We start from the raw sequence: 14,120 nt of genomic DNA, 5'->3' as shown, positions 1-14,120 counted from the left end.
ACCTTTGCCTTCGCGCTAAGCATCCCCGGCCTGCATGGGGCGATGAGTGCTCGTAGTCTGAGTGAGAACTTTGCTTTTACCTACTGAGCAAGAGTGTGTTGGTCGTTTTCCCACCGTCGACCATGTCGAAGCGCTATAAAAGGGCCTCGACGGCCCTACAGGACAGCATATTTTTCTCCTTGTTCATTGGAGTGGGTCGATAAGCTGCTCCGTTCATCTATATCTATTGTCTGTCCTGTCGTCGACGGCTGGATGTCCTAGAACGTATTCTTTCTCCTACTCAGCCTCTGCCTTCTCCGTATACTCTCCTGGTAAGTGCAAGTCGTGTGTACGTGTCCATGAAGATGAACCCTACATATTACATGTACGTGTAGCTATTTTAGGTTTTGGTGCGCGGCGAGTTGGCTTTACTTGTCCAGTCCGTCATGTTCTCTTCTTCCGTGTATGTTTCGTGAGTGCGTCGTGGGTATCTGTCAGACGGTTCGCCGCCGTGATGCGCTCTATACGTCTATAGGAATGCGTCGGAGCGAATTTGTCCTTGGCGGTAAACGTGTTGTAGTCGGTAGCGCGCCACGAACAAAGTGTCCTCTCGCCGCCTTCCCCTCAGTCGTGTCGTCGCGCGAAGGTTCGGCACGTAATACCCGCTGGACTTTATTTCTTCCCCCGCAACTGCCAACAGCAAAGAGCACAAGGCCAAATGCCGTAGTCCACAGTTCCGGCTGGCGGCCGAATTTGCGAACTGCCCCTTGCCTGTCGAAAGTAACGCCGAGCATGCAGTAACGACCAAGTGCAGGATACGGGAAACTGGTGCGTTCACATCGATATCGACGGGTACCGGTATATACCGGGTGGTCACACTGACGAGTGACGTGCGTCCACCTCGAAACTAAAATCATTCATTTATTTTATTCCAAGCAATTATGGCTGGGGTAGCCAATGACCCACTTTGCGTGGCGATTGCAGGGTTTTTTTTATGGCCAACCACGGCTAGTCATGCATGTATAATGTGTATACGCGAGTATAGTACCATACCAAAAACTCAGGCTGGGCAAAAACTCGTCGCTGTTGAATTATCTTGTCCTCGCCTGGAAGCATTGTTGCCGGACAAACCGGCTATGACAAACAACCAATTGCAGCCACTTGGAAGTGCTGCCGAATGTGTGTCGATGCCAATTAATGCAGCTCGCGGCTCTGCAGTGTTTGCGATGCCAATGCAGCTACCATGCATTTACATCTAAATGACTGAACACTGTGGTTCAGTGATCTGGCAAATACACCAGAAGCATGTGCCCAAGTGGTCAGATTTCCGGCTGGAGAACATCGCTGAGCTGCTGGGCTGTCCTGGACGATGAAGTGCCCCCACAGTTTTTGTGTGCTTTGATGATAGTCGACACAGTGCACATGATCTGTGTCAGCAAATACTCCGATATGTTTGATACTGTGACGCAAACGAAGAGAGCAGCCAGCAACTTGCGAAGCGGCATTCTCCATTGCCGATAACCAGGACATATTTGTAGTCAGAAAATGCAATGAAGCTAGGTTGTGCAAGAGTAATGCACGTTACACTGCATTCTGATGGCTCTGGTGTCAGCTACAGGCTTCGAGTTTGTGTCTCACATGTTCACTGGCATAGTAACTAGCTAGTCTGTACAATTTCAGATCATTCAGACCTGAAGTTAGTGCTCCATTTCTTGCTGCATTTCAGGTTTTAGTACGTGAACCATGCTATCCTGCATGTTCCCACATAAAGTAGCGCTTGCCTCATCTCTATTCCGTTCCCGCTTACCAGGGCTTGCTATTGTGTGTCCGTGTGTGTTTGTGTGTGTCCGTGTGTGTGTGTGTGTCCGTGTGTGTGTGTGTGTGTGTGTGCGTGTGTGTTCGTGTGTGTGTTTGTGTGTGCTCACGGCAGAAACATGTCCACCGAAATCGTCCCGTATCCTGGCAGAATGTATGTATGCCACATTAAGGTTGACAGCGTGCCACCGCTCACACCAAAGTCGCCGCAGAAGCAGCCGCAGAAACAGCAGCAGCAGCATCCACCGCCACCGCGGCCGCATCAACCGCAGCATCCGCAGCAGCATGAGAAAAGCAAAGGCGGCGGTGGCGGTGGCGGCGGCAAAGCGGGGCGCGCAGCACTGCCGGCCAACGCACTGAACAAGCTGAGCAGCAGTGCTCGCGTGACCAGCGGTCCAGCGCTGCAGAGGGCCGGTAACGCCAACGCCGTCATCCGGGTCACCAGCCTGGGCGGCGCGGGCGGTGGTCGTGGCGGCAAGGGACATCACCGGTCTTTGGCGTACGGTGGCGCTGCTCACAACACGGGCGTGCCGCAGAGCGTTGGCGGAGGCGCGGGCAGTTTTGCCGATCTGCGAGAGCTGGGTCTGGACTGCGTGCACGTCGGCCAGTGCTGGCTGGACACAGGCATAGCACTGGTCGGTGACAAGAATGTCTCATTCCGCCTCTACTGCCAGCGGGAGAACACCAACGTAAGTGTATGCAAGCACGCCGGTAGCGTTTATGTGTAGCAATAGGTACGCCGAAAACAGCTTGATGAACAGTTTTTTTTAATAAACTGCAGACCACGTCAAAAGAATGACTCCGCGGCCACTTGGTTTGGTCGTTATGACTGTGATATCTGCTGCTCGCAATGCAATAGTGAATGGAATAGTTCTTGTCGCAAAGTCTTGCAGCTGATTTGTTCTCTAGCAGTTACGAGGAGGCGAGAAGCCAAACAGGAGCAAGACCATATCCTATTCTGTTCTCTACGAGCTTTCCGTTTGTCTGTTGCGGCATTCCTGCACAGCAATACCTGGACCAGCACAACTCACTAGTGATCCGCCTGGGTAGTGGCGGACGCATGCGCCAGATCAGCGATGGCGACTGCCTGATCAAGCTGCGGGCGCGCATCGAGGTGTCGAAGAAGGGCCACGCGCACTGGACGGCCATTGACTGCGTGTGCGTGATCAGCAAGAACCCCCTGCCCGTGCTCGTCAGCTGCGGTGTGGCAGTGCTAAAGCGACATCCGAGGTAAGGAGTCCATGCACCTGCTCTGAGTACCGGTATGTACACGAAGCCTGTCCAAGACGACCGTTCGAGGGACCTTCAAAATGTGGTCTCTTTTACCAGGTGGTCTCCTTATCCAGGGACATTTGACGGGAAATTCAAAACAAATGTAGTATCCCTAGGACCTGGCTGTAGTGGTCTTCTAGGACTGGTGGTCGCCTGATCCGAGTGGTCACCTTGACAGGTTTGACTGTATGTTGGTATGCAAGTTGTAATCTTTCGACCTTTGTTATCATTCTACCTTGCATGTTGCTATTTTCAGTAAGATCACATAGTTGAACGCCAGAGAACCCAGGTATTGTGACAGTGCGCCGTTGTGCTTGAAAGTATTCTGTTGCTGCCAGGTTTGTGCGCAGCGTCCTATTTTCAGTGAAAAAGTGGTTCTGAAAAGTAGGTGCTCATATCCAGACAAGTAAAACAACTTGAACACTTAGGGGTCGTCGCAAAAGTTTTTTGTCGAACATGATTCATTTGGGGGGCAGGGGGTGCGAGCCAAAATCGCAAGTCGACCGACACTGTACATAAGATATGTATATGAATGCGATTTTTGTCGTCCAGCATAGCAAGCTGTGTTCGTTTCAGAGGGAGGGGAGGGGGTCCGAGTACGAAATGAACGATGTTCGTTTCAAGGACGACAGAAAACTTTTGCGACGACCCCTTACTTACTGCGATTGGTTGGGGCCAGGGCTGTCATCTATCTCCTTGTTCCTCTTCAAAAAAGAAATGTCCTCCCCGGCCGGGAATCGAACCCGGGTCTTCCGCGTGACAGGCGGAGATACTTACCACTATACTACCGAGGATTGACTATTATTTGCTCACTCCGTTGGAGTTTTTTTAGCCAGTTTGTGATTCTAAGAAAGGGTTTGCTCCCCACACCGGAGCTCGCGCTATTCCGCCGACTTTACTTGACACTTGACTGACTCACGACTGCCATCCAGAGCACACGAGAAGTCCATCGAACCTTCGACTCGGCAAACCTGCAAGAAAGCACCACTCCCTGCTCAATACACAGTGTTTCGGGGAATTCACCCCTCATCAGTTGAGCTTGAGTAGGCTGAGGAAGATTGTGCCTGAAGAGCACCACTTATATAGTGCTCTCCAGGCACAAACATCACCAGGGATACAAACTTACAGAGACGCTCCGTTTCCAGCGCGACAAACACCTCGTGAACACCAGATAGCAGCGTGAGTCAGTGTCGCTCCTGGACGGTGAGACAGACGTCGAGGACCCTCGGTCATTCGCAACGCTGTCACCTCCAAACCAACTAGTCGCAAGCCCGCGCTGGGCACAACAGTACGAAGTAGTGGTTGCGACTTCGGCGATAATTTGTAAGTTTGTGATTCTGTAGCTTTTGGTGTGCCGCAATCCAGGCTGTACTCAACTGTACATCTGTGTGGTGTTTGTGTTATGTGCGTATCCGCTTGTGAAGCACTGGCAAGTGCATGATTGCTATGAAACGCTGCGGTCAGTCAATTGGATTCGTGTCCATGCGTCGGCAACTGAAGCGCTACTTCTCGGTCAGTACAAACCCCTTACCTGCTGGATACCATATTTTCCGGGAGTATAAACCACACCTAGATTCTTGTCACGAAATACAGACATCTACCCTATTTATCAAGGTTAATTCAATCAACGTAGTATACGCTGCACTGCCATTTTTTGGGTGAATTACTGGTGTTAACAGTGTGGCTTATGCTCCGAAAACTACGGTACCTCTGGCTATGGTTTTGGTGTGTGGAATTAGTCTCTTTGAAGATGGGCTTACTGCGCACCCGCTTGACCACTCAAGCTAGATTAGATGTTTTTGTAACAGAGGACGCATGGTATCACCAAGAGTACATAAACTAGGGTGTGCAACTCGGGATGGTTCCTGTGGGAGCGTAATTCGTGCAGTACGTCATTTCTGACGGCATGGTAAGCCACAGGTACGGTGAAAGGTTGCGTAACCAGTCACGGTGGTGCAGGTTACTGAGTTTGTCCTGATTTCGGTTTTTTGAAACGGATAGCCTGGTGAATTTACTTATCAGCGGATGTACGCAGCATACGCAGTCGCACAAAAACACCGAAATCCTAAAACAGGATGACTAAAATCATGCAAACTTCGTTGATTTCCGGTCTGTGAAACACGAAAAATTGAGCTGTACACAAGTCGCGGCTTGGCTGACCTCACCAGGGTGACGTAGTGCACGAACTGCGCTGTTTCAGATCTGATATGCACAGTTGCACACTCTGGTTAATGTACTCTTGGTATCACACACCAGCATGTCCGCTTTTTGTAGATCAGTTGGTCAGCTGGCCAACTGGCCGACTGTCCGTTCAGAATGTCTACAGCACGCATGCACCAGTGCCTTGTTTTGATTGCCGAGAAGTCCCCAATGCAGGAGACTGTACACAGGAGAACTGGCCTGGTGCCAAGTCTTGGTCTAGTTGCAGAAACAAGATGCATCAACCAAAATACACTAATTACTGCAGCCAGGAAAATCAAGCTGCTGCGTATATTGCAATGATTATTACTAGGGCTGAAATAAATACACCGAGGATTTCTTGTGTCTATATAGTTATAATGTACGTGGGTCCAGGATACGTTGTCCTACGTGGGGCAAGTACAGTGCTGCTGAATGAAGTCAGACCGCGTGTGGCAAACAGGGGCCCTGAGCCAGGTCACATCACAGTGTTCGGCGGTCTAGGGGCTGCACAGCGCCTGGCGCTCGCGCGATCAGATTTCACAACGGGCACTCGGGCACAAAGCTCGTGTGTAGTGAGCGTAGTCCGTTCACCACACCAGCAAATGGCCGTCGTCGATACTACATACTGTAGTGTAGCGTATAAAAGCATGGCCTGTATAGAAGCATGAACTGTATAGAAGCATGACTTGAATAGAAGCCGATTTTCCAAAGCGTGCCATGACACAGAAGCATGGTTTGAGTAGAAGCACATGTACTTGCACACTACATGTGTGACAATGTACACTGTACAGTGTAGACTGAAAATGTTGACATGTAGAAGCATGTTCTGAATAGAAGCATATCTTGAATAGAAGCACGGCCTAAACTCCGGCTTATACGGCTGTAAGCACCTGCTTTTATACGCGACATTACGGTAGTCGAAATGGGCAACATTGCAGTTATGAAGTTGCCAGTGGTACAAAGTCACCACAGCACACATGTGCGAGTTACTCCCCTGGGCAATGTTGTCGCTGTCCTTGTTGGGATGAGCACTGGGCGTAATCACTGAGCACTGGGCGTAATCACTGAGCACGTTCTGTTTCTACATGCAGGCACTGGCTGCTTACCGCGAGCCACTGGTCTCCCCACAGGACATCGCCGCTCACTTTGACATGTGCTGCAACTTTGAGCTGGACCTGCTCAGCAAGCCGCTGACGGTCTCCAATGTCAAATGCCTGTTCGAGAGCCGCTCGTCCGGGCCCGTCACGTACAACGAGGCGTGGACCAGCATGTTTGAGAAACATCAGATGTTCCGCATCCCGGCACTGACCGTACTGGAGGTGGGTGGTGGCTGTACTCTGCTTTCATGTTGATGTGGCTCACATAGTCCCATGTGGCTTACATGTCCAGTACTGGCAACTGAAATCCGACCCCCTGAGCAGTGCGCTCACAACTCGCATCGCACAGACCCGAAATAGAGGCCGCTAGAAAGTGAACGCGCCGCCCAGGGGGTCGGATTTCAGTTGCCAGCACTGTAGCTGATCTGTGTGTGCGCGGATCTGGGATCAGTATTGTTTGGTGCACAAGTACGTCATGCTGTGTGTGCGAACGTGTGTGCTCATGCCAGGGATTACAGTCCTGTTTGGTCCGCAAGTACCTGCTGTGTGTGTGTGCGTGTGTGTGTGTGTGTGTGTGTGTGTGTGTGCGCGTGTGTGGGCGCACACGCACACGTGCGTGTGTGTGTGTGTGTGTGTGATCATGCTCTCATCGCGTGCACGTGTACTGCACAGGTGTGGGCGCGGATGAGCCTGCAGCGGCGCACCGACAGCCTGGAGGACCTACGCCGACCGTGGACCCTGCCCAAGGGTAACTTCCGGCACATGGCGGCGAGCGGCTTTCAGACGGCGAGCCAGTGCGCCGTGCGCGAACTCAAGGCTGAGACGAGCCTGGAGTGGAACGTGGACGACTGCACGCAAGCACCATCGGTCACCGTGGCACTCAATGACAGCGCGGTGGCTGTTGAGAAATTCTTTCTGTGGCGTAATGACACGCTGCCGGAGAACGGTGGACAGGTCGGCGAGAAGTACTGGCAGTGGTTTGAGTTCGACGAGGCCAAGCGACGGTCCATGACTGCCGCAGCCATCATCACCACTGCCCAGTGCCACAAGCTGATGGGACTGAAGGACGCCAGGAGCAGCCTGCCTATCCTGCAGCTCGCCATCAAGCCCTCAATCGGCAAGAAGGACGCCGCCGTGGACAAACTTGACGATCAGGTGCCGGCAGCAAGCACGGACGGCGAGAACACGGTCGAATCGCCATCTGCATCTGCATGTGAATCCGCAGATGAACCGGTGATCGTTTGTGGAAAGGAGATAATCATCAGGGAGTCAACCGATGAAGAGAAGAGCGAAAACTTCGTCGAGGACTTGAAAACTGAGAAGATAAATTCCGAGGTGAGCACCCTGGGTGAAGAAACCGGAACCAGTGATGACGAGGCACCCAAGCGACCATCTATTGACGACATCCCTAGTCCCAAGAAGGATTTTCCCAACCTGTTGAATGGCAGTGGTCTCGGTGCAATACCCAGCATGCTTCCTGATGTGAACGAGAATGACCTCACAAGGCGTCCTAACAACATCCAGATCATCAATGGCCGGAGAGCAGCCACGAGCCCGAGCGCTCTCTCCGCTATTTCGGAAGGCACCGAGGAGGGTGAAGCAAGTGGCTTAGAGGGAGAGAGGGAGCCTGTGTGTCTGTAACTGTTCAGTTCAGTTCAGTTCTGCCGCCACTCCAACGTCTCGTGGTAACTTGAGAGAGAAGAGTCTGACAACCGCGGGTGGCCGCACGATCAATGAACAACCGACTTCGACCCCGGATGAGGTTATAACCTGTCACTTGCCTGAACAATCTGTTACGTGCATTGGAATGCACACGCTCAAAGTTCTACAAAAATTGTGTTTCTTTTTCGGATATACGTGTAGCCTACGGAGAGAAAACCACTAACTTGTATTTAATAATCTGACGTTTCTGCATCTCACCGTTGCTTTTAATTTTAATGGTCGCACCCGTTGCCCTGGTTAACTTTTTCACTTGCGCACAGTTGTTCTTCTGCCCCCAAGGTCTTTGGTCCTACACTGCGAATTTTTCTTCCTGATTAGAAGCTAACACTGGCATTGTTTCTATCCCCTTCCCTAGCTGCCCATGCCCACATTGTTGGCTTGTTCCAGTCTGGTTTCCGACTGATCTTAGAGCCCCCTCCCTTCCCTTCCCTCCCGATTTGTTTTGTGCTGTTGACTGGTTTTTGACTTTTCCTCTTGTTTTTTTTTCTCTTTCTTCAGTGGTACCTTGTTGTTCCTAGATTTGTTTAGCAGTAGAATTAGTGTTATTTCCTGAATCAAAAGGACACACATAATGTATTAAAAAAATATTTCTATTAAATTTATGAATTAAGAAAAGGTTGACCGATTGTTGATGGCGAGCTTGCGGAAGAGGCTGTTCTGACGAAACAGCCGAGACATTCATTATAGACAATGTCCACCATAGTGCTATGCCTAGTCTCTTTCTGTGTCGATTACTGGTGATGGACGAGGCAAAATGCGAGTTTCTCGGCACGAGGCAGACTTTGCAAACCCCCGTTCTCACAATGGCGGACGTACGTGAGCTGCACTGAAAGAAATCACATCTTTGATGGTGGCACGCTCGGTTCGCAGGAACTCGCCGAGCACCAAGAATATACAGTAAAACCTGTGACTAACGACCACTCCGATACGGCGACCACCTGTCCTAGAAGACCACTACCTCAGGGGTTATGAACTCTTGGTTTCACTGTGTATGATGAGAAATGTGCACACACAAGGACACCGGGTGCAACGCAGAATAACAGTGCTTGTGAGATGTCCCTTCAGAGCTAGGACCGGAAAAGTCAGAAGGGATCAAGAAACACTTGAAGGCCACAAACAGGAAAGTAAGGTAAAGAAAGTGTAGCAGCCAAGCGTGGCACTGGCAGGCTTCAGTTTGAGCGGAAAAGAAAGTTTTAAATTAAGAGTCAAGAGTTCGATGAATTCTGAATAGATACCATACAGATTACAGTTTGGTTCAGGAAACTTTGTGAACATAGGTACAGTGTGCATGCATGGTGAACTAAGTCATCAGTTTGTGCTCACGACTGCTTCGATTATCTACTTGCATCATGTATAACTAGTCCTGTGGACACGGAAAATAAATACCCAACGATGTACCTGCCATCATCGTATACAAATACCCAAACTACCCCCCTCCACCGCCCGAACTGGTTTCGGGAAATCGTTGTCATTCTATTCAAAGAGTTGTCACTATGTCCTAAGCCAGGCACTGGTAACACTGGCCTTGATTAATTTAACAGTGACTCACAGATGGTTAAACCTGCATCGTTAGGACGGTTGAGCCGCTTTGTGCCGGGATGCGGGACAGGATCTGCTCGACGGTCGGACGCTTTGTGTGGTCGACGGTAGCCATCCACGTGATGAGGTCGCAGAAGTCTTGTGAGTAGGGGTGGCTTGACGGGAACGTAACCTTACCGCTGAGCGCCGACAGCGTGGAGCCGTCGAAGGGACTGTCACCGAACGCCATGGCGAACAGGACGCAGCCAAGCGACCACACGTCGGTGCGCTCGTCGATCTTGCACTCGGACGGCACGTCGAACAGCTCCGGCGCGCGGTACGACGCCGTGCACGTCTGCGCACACGTTTCCTGCAGCGTCAGCGCCTGCTGGCGAGTGCGCACGTCCACACGCCCTTGCGCCACACTTCCCAGATCCATGAGCACTGTGTCCGCTCTGTTGGCCTGCAGGAGCAGGTTGTGCGGCTTGATGTCGCGGTGGGCGTACGGCGGTGAGTGGTCGTGGAACGCCCTCACGCCCAGACACGTGCTGCGGAACATCTTGTAAATACGCTCCTCGGCCAGCGGAACGCCGCTTTTCTGCGACTTCTCAATCAAATCCTGCACCGAGCCGTTGGGGAAGAATGGAAACACGAGCAGTGCTTCCCTACGACTGGTGCAGCCCCGCTCAGCAATGGAATGGGCCACCAAAGGCATGACGTTGGGATGGTCCACCAGTCCATGCGCCTCAATCTCGTTGTGTGCAGCCTCTTCCTGCTCATCAATTTGAATCAACATGCGTTTCAGGGCATACTTTTTGCCACCATGTCGAACCAGAAACACAAATGAGAAGCCACCTTCTCCTATACGCTTCACCACCTGATAATCATTACCTGCTACCTTCAGTCGCTGTCCGAAAAAGTAGGAAATTATAGCTCCCATTGAACTGGTCGCTCCCTTATCTCTCCACAGCAAACCACTAAAAGACCTACAGTCGATACGATTGCGAATGGAGCCTCCGGTCACCTTTGTTGCATGGCAATTTCAATTACAACACGGCAAAAGACTAGGCTGGAGACGAAGCACCGACAACGAATAATTCAAAGTAAAGACGAAGTCAGCTTCGAAGAGGTGAGCATGCAGCCAGCCTCCACAGGCCCCATGGATCCAGTTGCTGTAGATTCTATGATTGTTTTGAAATTTCAACCATAGCCAAGGCTGTAGATTGTGGTTGGTTCGTGTTGATGACAAGACTCCAGCACTCGTACTCGACTCGTAGACCTACGATCGATCGTAGATTCTGTGCATGCTGCGCTGTAGAGTCTACAGACTATAAAATTATAATACAAGTCATGCAGCTCAATGAATGATGACGTGCAGTAAATCATACGTCTTGCTAAAAAAATTCGACATTGATTGTGTACTCTTCTATGTAGTTCTTGATACGACTTGCACTATTTAAATTTTATTACTGCCAATACTGGTAATAATACTACTTGAAGTATACCGTCTCAATCAGGGAGTAGTACAATACCTGTTTTCAATGATGGTCGACCGGTCCTTTAATAAGCTGTATCACTGTCTTCCTCTCACAAAAAAATAAGCAAGCCTTTTATTGTGTTTATTTTGCCCGTACCGTAAAAGAGGTCTGTCACACACTTGCACTTTTGTTGTAAGTCCTGTGCGCAAGGTACAGTAAGTCTCGTTATAAAAGACCAAAATATGAAGGCTTCTACATTGTACATACATGTACAAAAAGTGCTAATACTCGGCTATAATAAACCATTTTTCTTCGCACAAAGCACCTAGACTAGGGGAAAGGGGGATAGGATGTGCTAGCTATCCTGGACTGACACAGCAAGCCCGCTAGTACACACATAATCATAATCAAAATTGAACCATTAAAAAAATATTCTCAATCATACCATAGAGGATCAACACTAGTCAGCAGATGAAGGAATATTTCATAGCATAAGGGGGGGAGGCGTAAAGTGAAAGAAATCAATCAAGGGCATTGCAAGGGCGCGCGTGCAGGGCTGCTTCGCGGTTAAATAGATTTCGGACGTTTGCAGTGTTTGGAGCGGCGGAATCGACACAGAGCATTCATGCTCTGCTGGTAAGTGCCAACACGCGCCATCTTCTTCGCATTGCGAGAGCCCAGCACAAGCGGCGACGGCTCACAGCAGAGAAAGATGGCCCAGTCGGGCACGGCGTACACGCGGATGTCCTGCAGGTTGATGTGCAGGCCGGTGGCGTTCAGCAGGATGGCCATGAACGCGTCGTCGATCCAGAGGATCTCGTGGTGCGTCGACTCCCGGACAATGGCGGTAACGAGGTCGGCGGAGAGGAAGTATCCGGCGCCCCAGTGGTACGGCGGGTACTCGTCCGGCGCATACACTGACGGCGGTACATACCACTGGTCTTTCTTGTTGCGCTGCACTTTCGGGTGCATGTCGACCAGTTGGCCGGCATAGATGTGCTCCGCAAGCTGTGATGCAGTCCAGCGAAGTGCCTGTACAGTCAGATACAAAACCGTCACACAGAAAAATTCAAAGAAATCGCTAACGTCAGAATCACTCAAAGAGAGAGAGAGAGAGAGAGAGAGAGAGAGAGAGAGAGAGAGAGAGAGAGAGAGAGAGAGAGAGAGAGAGAGAGAGAGAGAGAGAGAGAGAGAGAGAGAGAGAGAGAGAGAGAGAGAGAGAGAATGCAACCAGCTTAGGGGCCGTCCATGATTATCGATCTATTATACGAAGAGAAAAGTTAGTTTCGTTTGTGGGTGGGTGGGTCAAGGGGAGTTTCGTTTCGAAAAATATTGATATGTGAGACATCAAGGCATTCTTGCTGTCAAGTCAATCTATTTTTCGTTCAGGGGTGTGGGAGGGTCCTAACTAATTTTTTTGTTTTGTGAAAATTATCGATAATGCCGGATAGCCCCTTACTGCCTTAGGAAGTCTTTCACAACTGGCCACGGTCATCAAGGTTGTATGTAAAGCAACATAGCGTGGCGCTGCGCCCCCTTTCAAAACTGAAAGCACTGCTATTATAGTCAACGGTTGGACCAATCAACACCCCTGTTTCCCCTAGGTAGGATGATGCATTGCGCGCATGTAGCCACTAAAAGGTAGACCTCTGTACAACCGGCTCCATGCCACAGTCCATTGCATGCAAAGTGGTTCACGCCGGCATCAACGCATTTGTTAGCACAGCGTACGCTCCCGGCAACAAGCGCGGGCCTCGGACTTGAAACCTGTCGCAGGCAAACCCACAGTCACTCACCGAAAGTGCTGCCAGTGGTGCAAAAACCTTTATAGCGACATCTCTCAGACGCACTCAACATGGGGTACCACACAAACACACTCACCATGGGGTAATTGACAAAGGAGTCGTCATCCATGAGAAGCAACATGTCAAACTTGTAGTGCTCCGATACGTACTTCATGCCCCAAAGCACTTTCCATGGCAGGCGGCGGTACGTGTCGTTATCCGGATACTGCAAGATGTCCTCAAACTCGACGGCCTCTTTCACAACGGCTTGGTCCACATCCGCCTTTCCAGAGTGGCCAATTAGAAACTGTTGAGCAACGAGACCAGGGATGAAGGTCTTTTTCTCGGCACTGCGCCACTGCCAGTGCGTGCGGCACAGTGCACGCCGCTCCTTGTACGCCGGTGCCGACTTCACCAGCACAAACAGCGTGACGCGCTGCTTGCCGCCCGCGTCCGGATGGACGTCCTCGCGAAGCCCGGACGTGTTTCGGGCAATGTCGAGCCAGGCACTCGCCGCCTGCGTGTGCGGGTGTTGCACGCCGTTCAGCACGATCGGTGGACGTGTCGGTCGCATGTTCAGGCGACGAGGTGTGACCACTGTCGCCCTGCTGCTGGACAAGACGGTCGTCCCGACAGGTGTTGTAACAGCAGTACTTGTCTGTTTACCATTTTCAGTGGTCTCTAACTCTACCGCCTTTGTTGATGTTGAGCTCGAGCTAAAGTAGATCAGCCCAACGCCGAATCCAAGAAGAAAGATGTAGAAGAACAGCGATGGAGATCGGGTGACAGCTACTTTCCGTCGGATGAATTTCCAAGACCCTGGGGTGTCCGGTCTTGGAAACATAGGTCAACGTAACTACTGCAACAGCATCTCCTATTACTATTTTCTCTGCGTATGGATATGCCGGACCCGGCGGATAGCCGGATACTCCTCTCGCTCTCAGGCACAATCTTGTAAATAGCAAAGCCACAGGAGCAAAATATTCTGGAAAAAGCAGCGTATTAAAGCAGCATTTTCACGACGAGCTAGCAGCACCAGAGCAAAGAAGATGCGATGCTTCACAAGTAGACACACACGTGCTTCATCTGGCCTCGAGGTTCAAGACTGCTTAGTAAATAACAATTAGCGAAATGAACAAGAAGACATCGACATCATTTTGAAGAACAAGCAAGCAGGATTACACGTGTTTCCTCGCAAAAAATGTGTTCTCTGTCGCAAAATGCCAAAAAATGAAAAAGCTAGCTGCAGGCTGCATGCAGCTGATCATTGACGT

General features: G+C 50.7%; 3 protein-coding genes and 1 non-coding gene across 4 annotated transcripts; 1 reads left to right on the top strand and 3 right to left on the bottom strand.

Annotated features, from left to right (window-relative positions):
• Positions 1-71: 71 nt before the first annotated feature.
• On the top strand, positions 72-8,687 carry LOC135816073 (uncharacterized). Its single transcript, XM_065329444.1, has 6 exons — positions 72-311; positions 1,910-2,483; positions 2,801-3,024; positions 4,491-4,578; positions 6,339-6,566; positions 7,017-8,687. The coding sequence occupies exons 2-6, from the start codon at positions 1,914-1,916 to the stop codon at positions 7,983-7,985; spliced, it is 2,079 nt and encodes a 692-aa protein (XP_065185516.1). The 5' UTR covers positions 72-311; positions 1,910-1,913; the 3' UTR covers positions 7,986-8,687.
• Positions 3,789-3,860, bottom strand: Trnad-guc (transfer RNA aspartic acid (anticodon GUC)). The gene has a single exon. It is a non-coding gene; the product is annotated as a tRNA-Asp (tRNA).
• A 320-nt stretch (positions 8,688-9,007) lies between the features above and the next one.
• LOC135816113 (serine/threonine-protein kinase 16-like) lies at positions 9,008-10,816 on the bottom strand. Its single transcript, XM_065329489.1, has one exon. It carries the CDS (start codon positions 10,522-10,524, stop codon positions 9,622-9,624), a length of 903 nt encoding a protein of 300 aa, XP_065185561.1. The 5' UTR covers positions 10,525-10,816; the 3' UTR covers positions 9,008-9,621.
• A 451-nt stretch (positions 10,817-11,267) lies between these two features.
• On the bottom strand, positions 11,268-14,033 carry LOC135816082 (uncharacterized). Its single transcript, XM_065329455.1, has 2 exons — positions 12,944-14,033; positions 11,268-12,094 (listed from the first exon to the last, which is right to left on the bottom strand). Exons 1-2 carry the CDS (start codon positions 13,688-13,690, stop codon positions 11,630-11,632), a joined length of 1,212 nt encoding a protein of 403 aa, XP_065185527.1. The 5' UTR covers positions 13,691-14,033; the 3' UTR covers positions 11,268-11,629.
• Between the last annotated feature and the right edge of the window lie 87 nt (positions 14,034-14,120).

The sequence above is a fragment of the Sycon ciliatum genome, chromosome 1, assembly GCF_964019385.1.
Source record: "Sycon ciliatum chromosome 1, ocSycCili1.1, whole genome shotgun sequence".
In the NCBI taxonomy this organism is placed as follows: Eukaryota; Metazoa; Porifera; class Calcarea; order Leucosolenida; family Sycettidae; genus Sycon; species Sycon ciliatum.
The sequence above is the reverse complement of the archived record's forward strand: the minus strand, read 5'-3'. Positions and strand labels throughout refer to the sequence as shown.